The following is a 17071-nucleotide window of genomic DNA, read 5'->3' on the forward strand; positions in this document are numbered from 1 at the left end:
AGGAGAGTACATGGATTGAAAACTGACTACAAGGGCGAGTTCAGAGGGTGGTGATAAATGGGGAGTACTCGGAATGGTCAGGGGTGGGTAGTGGGGTCCCCCAGGGTTCTGTGCTGGGACCAATCCTGTTTAATTTGTTCATAAACAACCTGGAGGATAAGGTAAACAGTTCAATCTCTGTATCTGCAGATGATACTAAGCTAAGCAGGGCAATAACATCTCCACAGGATGTGGAAACCTTGCAAAAAGATCATTAACAAATGAATGGGGTGGACAACTACATGGCAAATGAGGTTCAATGTAGAAAAATGTAAAATAATGCATTTGGGTGGGGGAAGAACCTCTGGGGGAATCTAGGATGGAAAAAGGACCTGGGGGTCCTAGTAGATGATAGGCTCAGCAGTGGCATGCAATGCCAAGCAGCCGCTAACAAAGTAAACAGAATATTGGCAAGCATTAAAAAGGGGATTAATTCCAGAGATAAAACGATAATTATCCTGCTCTACAAGACTCTGGTATGGCCGCAACTAGAGTATGCTGTCCAGTTCTGGACACCTGTCCTCAGGAAGGATGTACTGAAAATGGAGCGCGTACAAAGAAGGGCAACAAAGCTAATAAAGGGTCTGGAGGATATTAGTTATGAGGAAAGGTTGCGAGTACTGAACTTATTCTCTCTAGAGAAGAGACGCTTGAGAGGGGATATGATTTCAATATACAAACAACATACTGGTGATCCCACAATAGGGATAAAACTTTTTCGCAGAAGGTAGTTTAACAAGACTCGTGGCCACTCATTAAAATTGAAAGAAAAGAGTTTTAACCCTAAACTACGTAGAGGGTTCTTTACTGTAAGAGCGGCAAGGATGTGGAATTCCCTTCCACAGGCAGTGGTCCCAGCGGGGGGGGGGGGGGGCATTGATCGTTTCAAGAAACTATTGGATAAGCAACTGAATGACCACAACATAAAGGGATATACAATGTAATACTGACATATAATCACACACATAGGTTGGACTTGATGGACTTGTGTCTTTTTTTCAACCTCACCTACTATGTAACCAAGTGACTGTAACTGGAGCCCAATCAGTGGGAATTAAGTCATATGGCCAGCTGGAATAATGTTCCTTACTTTGTAGGTCAGGGTGCAAAATGTCCTTTACACTGGTGGTCATTGAAAGGAAGAAAGCCCCTTGCATTCATGCTAAGTGGGAAAAATGCTGCATTCTTACTGCCAACCCCCAATATAAATGACATTGCTTATATTGCTGGTCAGTGTGAAAATGCAGAAAAGCACATAAAAATGTGATTGGTGTCATTGGCACTACTTACCTGCTAGCAACAAGAGGCATCATCCACTGCACTGGTACCAAGGGCTCTGCAAAGTGACATCAGAGCCGGAACTATAAAGCATACCTTTAGCAAGGTTGTGGTGGAGCTGTATACTTTCAAGTACCACAAACCCTTATACCTTTTACCCTTTTGCAATATATACAATAAATAAAATATCTGCAATAAATAGCTATCGGAACAAGGCCGATGCCACCTGGCAAGATATTATTTTGCTGGCTGTTCCTGTATTCAAACACTCTGCAGTTGGCGGTACCCGAGACAAAGCACACCTACTGCCCAGCCCTAAGTGAACATTAGTTCCCTAAGAAAATGACATAGTAAAAGATGTAAATGAAATACAAAATTCTTGCAAAAGGTAATAGAGATGTATTGAATTATTTATCTGAATAGTATTTACAAGACAGTTCACTATACTAAGAAACCAAAATCATGGTTGGAACTTCTAACTGTACAATTCTAGATCCCCTTCAGTCTGGACTTCACTCTCAACACGCCAAAGAAACTGCTCTCCTAAAACTCACAAATGATTTATTAACAGCTAAAACTAATGGTCACCATTCTGTGCTTCTACATCTCTGTTGCCTCTTAAAAAATTGACCATGCCCTCCTACTTAAAAAACTCCATTCCTTTGATCTCTGTGACTGTATCCTTCATTGGTTCTCACCCTACCTATCCCACCGCATCTTCAGTGTCACTTATAATTCTACCTCCTCCTCTCCTCTTCCTGTGTCTGTCAGGACCTCCCAAGGTTCCGCTCTGGATCTCTCCAATTCTCGATCTACACCTCCATCCTGCGTAAGCGTCCAATGGCTTTCAATACCATTTCTACACTGATGACATCCAAATAGATCTCTCTACCCCTCAGCTTACTTCATCAGTCATCACTAATTTACTGACAGACATATCAGTCTAGATGTCACACCACTTCCTCAAACTCAATCTATCCAAAACCAAGCTCATAATATTTCCTCTCCAACATGCCCCTTCCTCTGACTTCTCCGTCAAGATGAATGCCACAACTATCAACCCATCCCTGCATGCCAGGGTGCTAGGTGTAATGCTGGACTCTGAACTATCTTTTCATGCCCTCATACAATCATGGTTCAAAACTTGTTGTCTCAACCTCCGCAACATCTCTACATGCCCCTTCTTAACTAATGACACCACAAAGCTTCTAATTCACTCCCTGGTTATCTCTCACCTCAACTATTGCAACTGCCTCCTCAGATTACCTTTACATAGGCTATCCCCCTTTCAGTCCATCATGAATGCTGCTGCTCATCCACCTTACTAACCATCCTGTGTCAGCTACTCCTCTCCACTGGCTTCTGCTCACCCAGCAAATTTAATTTCAAATACAAAAAAATAAAAACATCCACAACTCTGCCCTCAGATACACCACTAACCTAGTCTCAAAATACCAACCAAATCGCTCTCTTCATTCCTCCCAGGACCTCCTGCTCTCTATCTCCCATGTTCGACATTTCCCAAAGCCTCTCCCATTCTCTGGAACTCCCTACCCCAATATGTCTGTCTGACTATCTCCAATTCTGTCCACTTTTTGGCGTTCCATGAAAACCCTTCTCTTTAGAGAAGTCTATTCTGCCTCCCCCTAACGGTACTTTTATTTTCACCATCAGCTTGTCCCCCCTTTTATATCACTTGACCGTCCCTTTTAGATTGTAAGCTCTAACGAGCAGAACCCCCCGATTTCTGCTGTATTGAATTGTATTGTAACTGTACTGTCTGCCCTCATGTTGCAAAGTGCTTTGCAAGCTATTGACACTATATAAATTCTGTATAACAATATTTCGAAAATATTTTCTAAAAGATGAGATGTCCTTGTCCTATATGAAGCTTAATAATAATAATAAAACACTATAATAAGTTACCCAGAAAAACTTCAGATACAACTAACTGGGCAATATCCAGTGCCTTGGAATCTATTCATATGCTCTTTGAAGACCTGCATATTAATGCAAAATCCTATTTTAAATATGAATTACCTTTTTAAACCAACATCACTACTCTTTTCTTCTCAATGTGAATCTCAAAAACATACTATTACAAGTAAATATATTTTTGCACACATACTGAAGCGTGCTTCAGAATGTGCACATTTTCATAATTTTGAAAAAAAATAATACATTACCTGGTGATGTTCAGAACACTGTATGAAATTCACAGGGGGTTCACTTTGTTTACTCTTCAGTCTTAGAATGTTGTCAGGGTATCCCCAGCTGAGAATTGCTGACCATTGAATATCAGTACTGTGCATACTTCGAACACCTAAGATTATTTATTCCTTATTATAATCAGAAAACAGTGTGTGCAATCGTTTTTGCATTAAATATTAAGGCTTACAACATAAATTATTCCAACACAGTCTATTTTACCAACATACACTCTTCAGAGTTGTAATATTACTTACAATACTAACACCTGGTGTATTATCCACACTGTACAAAATAACAGTTATGTGTCTAATGAAGTCAAAAGAGAACAGCTAAAAACATACCTTGCTCCTTACTGTAGCTCATCATCAAGCAGAATTTTTTTGATAAGCCACATATAGCTCTAGTTGGTAAAGCCTGCAGAGCGCCAAATCTCTCTCCATGGGGCTGGCTGAAGCACACAATAGGATCTGGAGAACTTGTGGAGCCAACATATTCTCCCCATTTCAAACCTCTTATCCAAGGTAATGGACTCTATCAGAAGAAAACAGTCATTTAATATATGTAAAAAAAAAAAATAGAGAGAGAACAAAATGAACAAAGTCAAATCAAAAGACAATTGGCACATTGTGTTTAAAGTGGAGGGCCACCCTAAAATAAAAAATAGCATTAATATTCTTAAAAAAAAAAAAAAAAATTTAAAAAAACACCAGAAACCCCTGTTGCTAGGCAGTCTTCCTAATCTGCCTCTTCCTACTCCGTGGCACTTCCTCCTCTTCGGCGAGCAGCCCCGTTGCCTTCTGGGACATGTGTGTGTCCCAGAAAACAACGGGGCCAACTAGGGAAGAAGTTCATTAGAACCTATAACATGCCGGCTGCATGCCGGAAGGATAAATATCCAAAGACAGTCCCCATGGTGGTTGGCTCCTAAGTAATCCTTCGAGTATGTGGGTCCAGTGAGGGGTGCCTACCCCTATCAGAGCACAGGTTCTAATGAATGTTCTTCCCTAGTTGGCTCATTTATTACCCTTTTTGATACCGGTAATTCAACACACATACTATTCTTATATAGCCTCAGTCTAGCACAAATGAAAATACGCTATTTGATCCTAGGGGCCATGGGTGCTACTTGAACACAGAGTCATTCCTTGGGAATCCATACATGTACACAATACTTACAACTCTCAAATCCCTGATGAAGGTACCAGAATACCGGAAACGCGTCGGGTATCGGGGTATACCACCCCCATGAGAGTACATTTACCATTTTCACTTTGTATATTTTCTCGGTTTTGATCGTGTATCAGTTTTGTATGGAATGATTTTTTAATTTGCACGCTATAGACACTCTCACGTCTCTTTTAAAGTATAATAAATAACAGATTTTTTACTTCAAGAGTTGGTGGTCTGTTAAAGTCCCAAACCAAGGGAGATTCTTTTTTCTATGGTTTACTATGTAAGGGATGGGGACCACCACTCTACATTTGTTATGATGGAAGCCCCCCTTCTAGTGTCCTTATTAAAAGTCACCACTTACAGTGTTTGTAAAAAAAAAAAAAAACGCGGCCGGAACGCACTTTTAAGATTAATATTTCTATATATAAATATATAGAATACGTGAATATGAATATGTTATTCCACTGCATAGATTGGTGTCATCTGCAAAGACAGAAAAGTAACATTTCTGTCTTTGCAGATGACACCAAGCTATGCAGTGGAATAAGGTCCTTACAGGATGTCTCCAATTTACAAGCCGACCTCAATGCACTGTCTAATTGGGCGACTATGTCCCAGATGAGGTTTAATGTTGAGAAATGTAAAGTTACGCACTTGGGGGCTAAGAATATGCATACATCATACATGCTAGGGGGGAGGACAACTGGGGGAATCCGTAGTGCAGAAGGATCTGGGGGGTTAGTAGATCATAAGTTCAATAATAACATGCAATGGCAAGCTGCGGTTTCCAAAGCGAGCAAAGTCCTTTCTTGTATTAAGAGAGCTATGGACTCCAGAGAGAGAGATATAATTTTGCCCCTGTTCAAATCATTAGTAAGACCTTATCTGGAATATGCAGTTCAGTTTTGGGCACCAGTTCTCAAAAAGGATATTGGGGAACTGGAGAAAGTGCAGAGAAGGGCAACCAAACTGATAAGAGGCACGGAGGAGCTCAGCTATGAGGAAAGATTAGTGGAACTGAATTTATTCACTCTTGAAAAGAGGAGAATAAGGGGGGATATGATCAACATGTTCAAATATATAAGGGGTTCATATAGTGAACTTGGTGTCGAGTTATTTTCTTTACGGTTAACACAGAGGACACGGGGCACTCTTTACGTCTAGAGGAAAAGAGATTTCATCTCCAAATACAGAAAGGTTTCTTCACAGTAAGAGCTGTGAAAACATGGAATAGACTCCCGCCAGAGGTGGTTTTGGCCAGCTCAGTAGATTGCTTTAAGAAAGGCCTGGATACTTTCCTAAATGTACATAATATAACTGGGTACTAAAATGTATAGGTAAAGTTGATCAAGGGAAAATCAGATTTGCTGTAGCAAATTGGAGCATGCTCTGCTGGGGTTTTTTGCCTTCCTCTGGATCAATTGTGGGTATAGAATTGGGTATATTGGATTGTACAATATTTTTTATTTTATTTTTTTTATGGTTGAACTGGATGGACTTGTTTCTTTTTTCAACCTAACTATGAAACTATGAATATGTTTATTGCCTCCACATATGATAAAACTTTGCTTTTTCTTCTGGGTTATACAAAGCATGCCAAAATTCACTAACTTGTCAGTTTTAGTTATTCTCCCAGTATGCCTAAACATTATGAAAATGTCTAGGTCTTTTTTAGCTGATTTGAGCAAAACTATCTAAAAACAAGCAGAATACCAGAGGATATGACAATAATAATTTATTATTTAGAATAATAACCATGTTATATGTCGAACAAGATATAATAGCAAACCTATTCCTTTCTTTTACTGTTGTATGTGCCAAACAGACAAAGGTAAGGACTTTCCATTTTGTGTAGTTAGCCATGCTACCACACTTTGTCAGCTGCATTATCAGTTCAGAGTCAGTACTGTAGTTTGGATTTACCAGTGTTAAATGTTATTTATGCTAAATATTACAATGCACTTTATAACTATATTTGGTATAATTCTTTGCATATACTGCCTATTTAAATTGCAGGTATGACGTATTGCTACTTACAGGGTAAGCGGGTTCCTTTGAACTATCTCTGTTTTCTCTGAACGCAAGCTGTACCAGCAATCCCATGGCAGCGGGAAGTTCTCCTTCCATGAGAAGTTTTGATCCTGGACGGCACACATGCGCACTGTGAAACAGCTGTCGTGGTGTTTGCCCGTAAGTTTTAATCATTGTTTCCAGTGCCCGTCTTTGAACAGGATCTTCAACTGCTGAAACGTCCATTCCAAAATAAGTCTGGAAAGAACAAAACATAAGTAATATTTTACGTATAAACACAGACCAGAAAAACATTCAGCCACGTGGCAAATAATGAAACCCTTTATACATAGCATGTTTTAGAGATAATTGGATATATAATCTCGCATATTAGAATCATTTAGTTTTATTATGTTTTTCCTTCTGTGTAGGTATCATACATAATTTAGATCACCTTTCAATTTTGTTTTTTCTCTAGTTTTGTTACCCTGCGTAAATGTATCCTTCAATAATTCAATTTCCCATTATTTACAAGATTTTAAAAGCTTCCTAAAGTAGAAAAGTGACTCTACTGTATCTAGAGTGGGAGTAGTGAAATGGATCAAGCATGGCGTGGTTTATGTCTGTTGCTCTGGGCCTTAAAATCAGCAACTAAATGTCCTGTGCTAAATACTTCCTGCACTTGTGCCACCCTACAGTGGGCATAGAAAATAATCACTCCCCCCACCCCCCCCCCCCCTATAAAATAATCACATTTTGTTGCTTTGCAGCCTAAAATGAAGACGAACAGGTTTTTCTTTTTATTATCCAGCTGTATTTACTCAGTGCAACTTATAACATCCAAGTGAAAGATATAACACCAACATGTAAAAAAAAAAAATCAAAAACAGAATTACCAAGTTGGAAAAAGGATCACCCTTTGTGTCAGTATTTTGTTGAACAACCTTTTGCTTTAAAACAGCCTTTAGTTTGTTGGGATAGGTCTCTACTAACTTTGCACATCTAGACTTTGTAATATTTCCCCACTCCAGAACTGCTCAAGTTTGGTTAAATTTGATGGTGACCGTTAGTGGACTGCAGTCTTCAAGTCATTCCACAAATTTTCAATGGGTTTTAAGTCTGGGCTCTGACTAAGCCATGCAGGGACATTCACCTATTTCTTCTTCAACCACTGTGTGGTCATTTTTGCTGTGTGGTTTGGGTCACTGTCATGTTGGAAGATAAACCTTCCTCCCATTGACAACTTTCTGGCAGAGGACAGCAGATTTTCACGAAGAAGTTGATTGCATTTTGCCCCATCCATTTTCCTTCTATTCTGACAAGTGGTCCAGTCCCTGCTGCAGAGAAACACCCCCATAAACAAGAGATTACCACCTCCACGCTTTACTGTAGGAATGGTGTTTTTTAAATGGTTAGCTGTATTAGATTCCCACCAGACAGATCGTTTGGTATTGAGACCAAATAATTAAATTTTAGTCTCATCTGAGCAGAACACCTTTTTCCATGTGGTCTCAGAAACTTCAAGATGCGTTTTGGCAGAGCTCAGTTGTGACTGCATGTGGCCTTTCTTGAGGAGTGGCTTTTTTTCTTGCAACCCTCCCATACAAGCCAAATTTGTGGAGAATGTGTGATATTGTAGTCACATGCACACAATGACCACTCTGGCATAAATTCCTGCAACTGCTTCAGAGTTGCTGTAGGCCTCTTGGTAGCCTCTCTGACCAGTTTTCTCCTGGCTCTTTCATCCAGTTTGGAGTGACGTCCTGATCCAGGGAGGGTCTGTATTGTACCAAATACCTTACACTTCTTAATAAATGTTACTGTGCTTCTAGGCATCGATAAAGCCTTTGGATTTTTTTTTTGTATCCATCTTCTGACTTGTACCTGCCCACAACTTTATCCCTGAGATATTTTGACAGTACCTTGCCCCCCTTAGTTTATTTTTGCTTTAGTTGCACTATCAGGGACTAAAATACTCCAGGTAAGCTCTTTTCATCCTGAGATAATCATATTGACCACAGCTGATCACAGTTGAAAGTCAAATGGCTTTTGTGCTATTGAGAAGGTGACTAGCTACACCTGATTGAATGTACAACTCATTTTTCGGAGGGGGTGATCCTTTTTCCAACTCTGTGATTCTGTTTTAAATTTTTTTTACATTTTTTTCTAACATTTTGGTGTTATAGCTTTGGAGTAAATACAGCTGGATAAAATAAGAACTGTGTCCGTCTTCATTTCAGTCTGCAAAGCAACAAAATGTGATTATTTTAAAGGGGGATTCTTTTCTATACCCACTGTATTTCCTGCATAAGGGTCTTTGTGTCAGATATTGATATGTAAAGATTGGACTACTACAAAATATGAAAGTATAAAATATCTGGAGGGTGCATTAAACACCTATCCAAAATGGTTTAACCACTTTTAATTGAAATGCTCTTTTACGCTATATTTTGAGGTTCAGTAAAATCTCCAGAATACGTCCTGGAAGAATTATTTTCCAAGTAATTAAAAAGGACTTTTCTCTTCATACTTACTGCTGGGTGGAACACATTGATCGCTTGAACAGCAGCACGTCCTTTCTGTTTGTAGCCAAATACAAGATCGATCCAATTACAAATTGTATGGGAAACTTGGTCCGACTCTAGGGCTTGGCGATGAATTAGGATGAACAGACGTGGATCATTTCGGGCCCAAGGTGGAAGATTGACATGATTCACTCGTTCACCATTTTGACGTACACCAAAATCAAAGCCTATTTAGTTGAAAAGACAGTCTTAACACACACACGTCTGAAGCACTTCTAGAATACTTTGCTAAATTGTGTTTATCAGCCATTCTTTTTTTTCCTTTTTTTTTTTAGATGCACTCAAATTCATGCCTGCAATACAATGCAAAAAAAACATGCTTGCCCTAGGAGCAAACTTCACTTTCATCTTTTCTTATAGCCAGCATATTGGCAAATGTTCCTAGCAACCCTATACAAGAGCTTCTCTCCATTAAAGGCCAATTCCAGCCAGATGTTTTTGTAAAGCTCTGGGAAGGGCAAGAGCCTCTCTAAGGTTTTTACTATTGTCTTTGTCATTGTTAGGGAGATCACCCTTATCAGGACAGAAAGGGAAATTTCTACAACAAAAATGGAGACAATAGGAAGCAGGGCTGATCCTAGGGTCACAGACGCCTGAGTGCAGAAATATTTCTGGCGCCCCCACATGGGTGTGGTCATCTTACCAACTCCTCCCCTTTACAAATGTTACTATGGCAACGACTCAAACACAGAGATGCTCCCCTAAGAAGTCTTCATTACTCTAGGATCTTCCCATGATCTTTTAACAATAAAGAAAATACAGGAAGAGAGTACACTAATGAGACCTGGAGGGGGAGTCTCTCTGATGCACACACAGAGGGCTTCTGTTAGAGAGTCTGTTAGAAAGAGCCCACAGACATAATACAGGAGACGGTCAGAGACTGCAATCATAGTACAGGAGATGGTCAGAGACTGCAATCATAGTACAGGAGATGTTCAGAGACTGCAGACATGATACAAGACATGGTCAGAGACTGCAGACATGATACAAGTGATGGTCGGAGACTGCATACATGTTACAAGAGATGATCAGAGACTGCAGACATGTTACAAGAGATGGTCAGAGACTGCAGACATAGTACAGGAGATGGTCAGAGACTGCAGACATAGTACAGGAGATGGTCAGAGACTGCAGACATAGTACAGGAGATGGTCAGAGACTGCAGACATAGTACAGGAGATGGTCAGAGACTGCAGACATAGTACAGGAGATGGTCAGAGACTGCAGACATAGTACAGGAGATGGTCAGAGACTGCAGACATAGTACAGGAGATGGTCAGAGACTGCAGACATAGTACAGGAGATGGTCAGAGACTGCAGACATAGTACAGGAGATGGTCAGAGACTGCAGACATAGTACAGGAGATGGTCAGAGACTGCAGACATAGTACAGGAGATGGTCAGAGACTGCAGACATAGTACAGGAGATGGTCAGAGACTGCAGACATAGTACAGGAGATGGTCAGAGACTGCAGACATAGTACAGGAGATGGTCAGAGACTGCAGACATAGTACAGGAGATGGTCAGAGACTGCAGACATACTACAGGAGATGGTCAGAGACTGGAGATATAATACAGGAGATGGTCAGAGACTGCAGACATAGTACAGGAGACAGTCAGAGACTGCAGTTCATATGGACGTTAGTAGATAATGGCCGATCGGCCCTCTCGCCTAACCCAGCGATACAGCAACAACGGTTCCTCTGATCAGGAGTCAGCTCACTCTGAATTGCCCGCGGGGGGAGTCCGCTGAGTAGCACCCATATCTGTATTCTGGCAATGACTCCATTCCTTTCTCCGCCAGGGATGGCGCCAGGCTGTGTGGCTTTCCCTCTGGAGGCGCAGGTCAGCAGGGTTCTCCCTCTGATGGTGTTCTCTCAGCACTGTCCTCTCCCTCTGGAGTCCTGGGTGTACTTCCCTGAAAGCTTTCCCGGACTCCTGGCTCTCTCTCTCCCATTCATGCTGTGTGAGCTACAGTTTCCGTGTTACAGTGGGGCTGTCAGTCCTCGGGACTACATGTCCCACAATCCTCCTCTTTGCTCCTTTTTTTTTTCTTCCCTGGACGATATGAAGGCGGGGGGAAGAAACATAGTGCGCCGCTCACTAGTACAGCAGCGCGTGAAGAGGAGAGGGAGAGGGGTGTCACCCGGTGCGGTAAAACATGGTATCACCCCCCTCCACCAACTATAGTCGCCCCTTAGTACAGTTCCCCCTCCACTTAGTATAGACCCCCCCTACGTCAGTGCAGACCCCCCACTAAGTATAAACCCCTCCCCCAGTACAGACCCCCATCAGTATAGACCACCCTACCCCCTCTATCAGTACAGACCCCCCCTCAGGACAACCCACCCCCCTCCATGAGTACAGACCTCCCCCCAGAACAAACCACCCCCTACATTAGTACAGAACCACCCCTCCTCCATTAGTACAGACCCCCCCTGAACAAACCACCCACCTCCATAAGTACAGACCTGCCTCAGAACAAACCACCCCCCCTCCATTAGTGCAGACCCCCTCAGGACAAACCCCCCCTCCATTAGTACAGAACCATCCCCCTCCATTAGTACAGACCCCCCAAAACAAACCACCCCCCTCCATTAGTACAGATCCCTCTAAAACAAACCACCCCCCCTCCATTAGTACAGACCCCTGGGACAAACCAACCCCCTTCATTAGTACAGACCCCCCGGGACAAACCACCCCCCTTCATTAGTACAGACCCCCCAGGACAAACCACCCCCCTCCATTAGTACAGATCCCTCTAAAACAAACCACCCCCCCTCCATTAGTACAGACCCCTGGGACAAACCAACCCCCTTCATTAGTACAGACCCCTCGGGACAAACCACCCCCCTTCATTAGTACAGACCCCCAGGACAAACCAGCCCCCTCCATTAGTACAGAGCCCCAGGACTAACCACTCCCCTCCATTAGTACAGACCCCCCAGAACAAACCACCCCCCTCCATTAGTACAGACCCCCCAGAACAAACCACCCCCCTCCATTAGTACAGACCCACCTGGACAAACCACCCCCCTCCATTAGTAAAGACCCCCCAGGACAAACCACCCCCCCTCCATTAGTACAGACCCCCCAGGACAAACCACCCCCCCTCCATTAGTACAGACCCCCCCGGACAAACCACCCCCTACATTAGTACAGACCCCCCCCGGACAAACCACCCCCCTACATTAGTACAGACCCCCCCAGAACAAATCACCCCCCCCATTAGTACAGACCCCCCCAGAACAAACCACCCCCCTCCATTAGTACAGACCCCCCAGGACAAACCCCCCTCCATTAGTACAGACCCTCCAGGACAAACCACCCCCCTCCATTAGTATAGACCCCCCCTGGACAAACCACCCCCCCTCCATTAGTACAGACCCCCCAGGAAACCCCCCATTAGTATAGACCCCCCAGGACAAACCCCCTCCATTAGCATAGACCCCCCACCAGGACAACCCCCCCTTCATTAGTATAGACCCCCCAGGACAAACCCCTCCCCTCCTTTAGTATAGACCCCCCCCGGACAACCCCCCCTTCATTAGTATAGACCCCCCAGGACAAACCCCTCCCGTCCATTAGAATAGACCCCCCCAGGACAAACCCCTCCCCTCCATTAGTATAGACCCCCCAGGACAAACCCCTCCCCTCCATTAGTATAGATCCCCCCAGGACAAACCCCTCCCCTCCATTAGTATAGACCCCCCAGGACAAACCCCTCCCCTCCATTAGTATAGCCCCCCCAGGATAACCCCCCCTTCATTATAATAGACCCCCCAGGACAAACCCCTCCCCTCCATTAGTATAGACCCCCCAAGACAAACCCCCCTTTCATTAGAATAGACCCCCCATTAGTATAGACCCCCCCAGGACAACCCCCCTTCATTAGAATAGACCCCCCCAGGACAAACCCCTCCCCTCCATTAGTATAGACCCCCCAGGACAAACCCTCCTTCATTAGAATAGACCCCCCAGGACAACCCCCCCTTCATTATTATAGACCCCCCCAGGACAACCCCTCCTTCATTAGTATAGACCCCCCAGGACAACCCCTCCTCCATTAGTATAGACCCCCAGGACAAACCCCCCCTTCATTAGAATAGACCCCCTAGGACTAACCCCTCCCCTCCATTAGTATAGACCCCCCAGGACAAACCCCCTTCATTAGAATAGACCCCCCAGGACAAACCCCTCCCCTCCATTAGTATAGACCCCCCAGGACAAACCCCCCCTTCATTAGAATAGACCCCCCCAGGACAACCCCCCTTCATTAGAATAGACCCCCGAGGACAACTCCCCCTTCATTAGTATAGACCCCCCCAGGACACCCTCCCCTTCATTAGAATAGACCCGACAAAGCAGTCCCCCCTCCATTGAGCTAATTAAAAAACACCCGGGCGTCAGCTGGAGAGGACAGTGTGCAGCCGCGCCGCCCGGGTGGAGAACAGAGCGTGTCAGGCTTGGGCAGCAGGCGGGAGTTCCAGGAGGAGGAGAGCTGGAACACATCGGGAACAGACCACCCCCCCCCCGTGACATCACTGCGCGGCTGATCTCTCTGCACACAGAGACACAGCCGCTATGATCTGTGGCTGGTTCCGCTCTCCTCCTCTGACAGGAGGAGGGAGGGGGGATGGGCTTCGGCAAGAGACACAGCGACGGCGGTGGCTGCGGTGACCGGCGGAAAGAGCTGCCTACGGACATGGAGGAGGAGGAGGGAGGGGAGCACTCTGGCGCTTCAGCGCCCCCACCTCTGTGGCGCCCGGGTGCACTGCACCCCGGCCAGGACTGGCCCTGATGGGAAGTAAACAGAACTACAGACAATATTTTATTGTTGAGTATTGTCCCAGACAGAAATCAAAACCAGAAAATCAGCAAATTGAACCCCACCAGCACTTCATAAAGTCAGAATAGAGCTTTTCGTTGACCACAGTAAAAGCAAAGTATTGGAGCACACTGCTCCTTCATCAGCATTGCCCAGATAAAAGGGCCAAGATTTCTGTCAAGTAGCGTCATCTGCTTTAGATCGCTGCAGTATCGGCTCGGGTGCCTCTACAGTAGGCTGCTTGCTGTGGGGGCAGGAGGGAGGGGACAGGAGCGCCAGCGGGGGACCCGAGAAGGGGAGGATCTGGGCTGCTCTGTGCAAAACCGCTGTACAGAACAGGCAAGTAGAACATTCTTATTTTTTTTTAAATAACGAGATAGAGACTTCAGTATCATTTTAGTAAAACAACAGACAGTGGGTCATTAGTATGGGACATATCTTTGTTCACAACAGTGTCTCCAGAAAGAAAACAGTAAGCAACACAGTTGTGACATTACTAAATTTTACTACAAATTTCTTGAGACTAGAATTCGGAGGCACAGTGCCACACTGTTTAGGCATAATTTATATTACTAAACTTTCCCTATAATGTAGCAAATCTTCACTTTTTGAGTTCAGTTCCCCTTTAAATCTTACGGCAAATTAAAGAAATATTTTAGTAGTATAAAATCACTTACCTTCTCTATTCACCAAAAATTCAGGCAAGTAGAAAAACTCTGGAATAAGCTCTTTAACATCAGTCATTGATTCAAAGGAAGACAAGCGCCATGTTGTATTCGTAGAATGAAATGTTCTGTCAGGGATATCAAAACTTTGATCTGCAAGAAAAAGAACATGTTTATTTATAAACTATTAATAACCAAGGGACATTTGATAACATAAATAAAAATACAATATTCAAACCCCAAAAAGAATAAAGATGTTTTCCCCCAAAAAATCAAATTGCTTAGGTATCACATAACAGTTCAATAGAAGCTGCTATACACATATCACTATGCATTTCCATCTACAGATTTCTCCCTAAAAACAAAAATAAAGACAATGATGTTATTGCTTCAGACCTTGATATGCCAGGAACATTTTGGTAAAAGGAGGCAATCGGACCATGAAATGCAGTACAGTGCCACTGTTGGAGTAATGTGATCCATAATGATATGGCTGCACTGGAGGCATTGGATCATCTTCTCTATCTCCTTTACAGTATTCATCTTCCAAATACTAAAATTAAGAAAAAACATTTAGTGAAAGATAGCAGTGATATCAATTTCAAATAACAGTTAATTTATCAAATTGAAACAGCCCTGAAAGCAGTAGTAAAGTCTCCTGCAATACTTAAATAATAAAACAATACTTAAATAATAAAACATTATGACATAACTTGCATATACAGTAAGTGTCTTATATTCTCCTAACCTACGCAGTTTGAGAGAAATCGGCCTCTGTTCATCGGTCATCTTGTGGCCTCCCAGGACTCCCATCCATATAAATAGGCTCCAGTGACAGCTGAACCCTGCTCGGCTCGCCTACATGTGGATGATTAATGGATAATCAGACCCACATGTTCTCAGGCTCCTAACCCTTTACTTTAGTGAGTTGCTATTTACATAGCTTGCTTTATTCACCTAATGCTACACTTAGTCTACCTTCCACCAGTGGTGTCTCCTTTCCATTACAGCTACAGGTGCTGCAATCCCTCCCAAGGAAGCTCATCCTGTTCTGCAAAGATCAATCCCTGAAAGCTGACCCTGAATGACGTTTCTACATGTAGATGCCTGATATTACTACATTTTCTTCCTAAGTTACCAATTGTCACGTTATTAAATTAATTTGTATACTGCTATGCACAAGACACACCCTCTACTGTCCCTATCTTTACAAGACAAGGCCACTTACTATGAGATCCTCTGCACTGAAGTGATAACACTAAAAAATGGCACAGGGTTGTTAACACTACCTGATTCATGAAAATGTTTTGGACTGTACTTTTCTCTCAAATAAAGAACTTATAACAAAATAAAAAACAAAAAAAGGCATGCGTGCTACACCCTTTAGAAACGCCTTAACTAAAGAACATGGTGCCAATAGTCTCTGAAACAAGGGGGCCAAGGCAGAGATTTGCTCCTTGGTGGTATTTAAGGTCAGATGCTGGTCCAGACTAGACTGGAAAAAGGACAGAATGTAACCTAGCATTACACCACACAAGTAGGTATTCCGGGTGTGAAGGCAGACTTTGTAAAAGTTGGCGTCAACAGCCATGCTATTTAAGCCAGCAACCAAGGAGGAGGATGATCCAGCCCTTGGGACAGAAGGTCTGAGTGTGTACAAGTAACACTTTTTGTTTAAATTAAAGTATGGGCAAAGCTCGTCTAGCCATACTTCTTATGCGGGTCAGAGGAGTGCACTTACTTTTGCACTCCTGTGACGCATAATCAGCCATCAGCTGGCTAAAGCCTGCTGTTGGCTGACATCACAGAGCAGCTCCAGTATCTGGATGTATCCCAAGAATAATGCGGATCCACCCAGATGCCTGACTGGCAGCCCCCCTTCCCAGGCTTAGAGCTGGGGAACCAAAGAAGTAGGTATGTATTTTTTTTGTTTCCCACACTTATCCTTTAAATATATTTAATATGTATATTTTGCATGGGCAGTCAAGTTTTTATAACCCTATTCCAAAGTTGCAACGAGAAGTCGAATACTTACAAAATCTGTAAATTACTAAAAGGAGTGGCTTTGCTTTAAGGGTTCATTGAAAGTAGCCATGATATCTCCTGCAAACTGTTACAATTACCTTGTAATTATCTATGTACCGATCTTCCTTTTCTTTCGATTGTACAGCAATAGGCTTGACAAGATTCCTGAAAATGCATAAGTAGGTGAAATTAACATGATAGGCACAACAGTATGATCCAGTAGATACTAAAACCTTGGATTGCGAGCATAATTCGT

At 43.1% G+C, this 17071-nt stretch overlaps 1 protein-coding gene across 2 annotated transcripts in view; it reads right to left on the reverse strand.

The window, feature by feature from the left end:
• The window catches only part of LYST (lysosomal trafficking regulator), a 556505-nt gene that overhangs the window by 68644 nt on the left and 470790 nt on the right, over nucleotides 1-17071 (reverse strand). For both annotated transcript variants that reach the window (XM_073627506.1, XM_073627507.1), the window contains 7 exons: nucleotides 16914-16980; nucleotides 15187-15343; nucleotides 14803-14943; nucleotides 9246-9463; nucleotides 6739-6969; nucleotides 3870-4059; nucleotides 3504-3640 (listed from right to left, as the gene is read on the reverse strand). In XM_073627506.1, the coding sequence (XP_073483607.1) occupies nucleotides 3504-3640; nucleotides 3870-4059; nucleotides 6739-6969; nucleotides 9246-9463; nucleotides 14803-14943; nucleotides 15187-15343; nucleotides 16914-16980 (1141 nt within the window). The remainder of the gene's footprint in view (nucleotides 1-3503; nucleotides 3641-3869; nucleotides 4060-6738; nucleotides 6970-9245; nucleotides 9464-14802; nucleotides 14944-15186; nucleotides 15344-16913; nucleotides 16981-17071) is intronic.

The sequence above is a fragment of the Aquarana catesbeiana genome, linkage group LG04, assembly GCF_042186555.1.
Source record: "Aquarana catesbeiana isolate 2022-GZ linkage group LG04, ASM4218655v1, whole genome shotgun sequence".
Taxonomy (NCBI): Eukaryota; Metazoa; Chordata; class Amphibia; order Anura; family Ranidae; genus Aquarana; species Aquarana catesbeiana.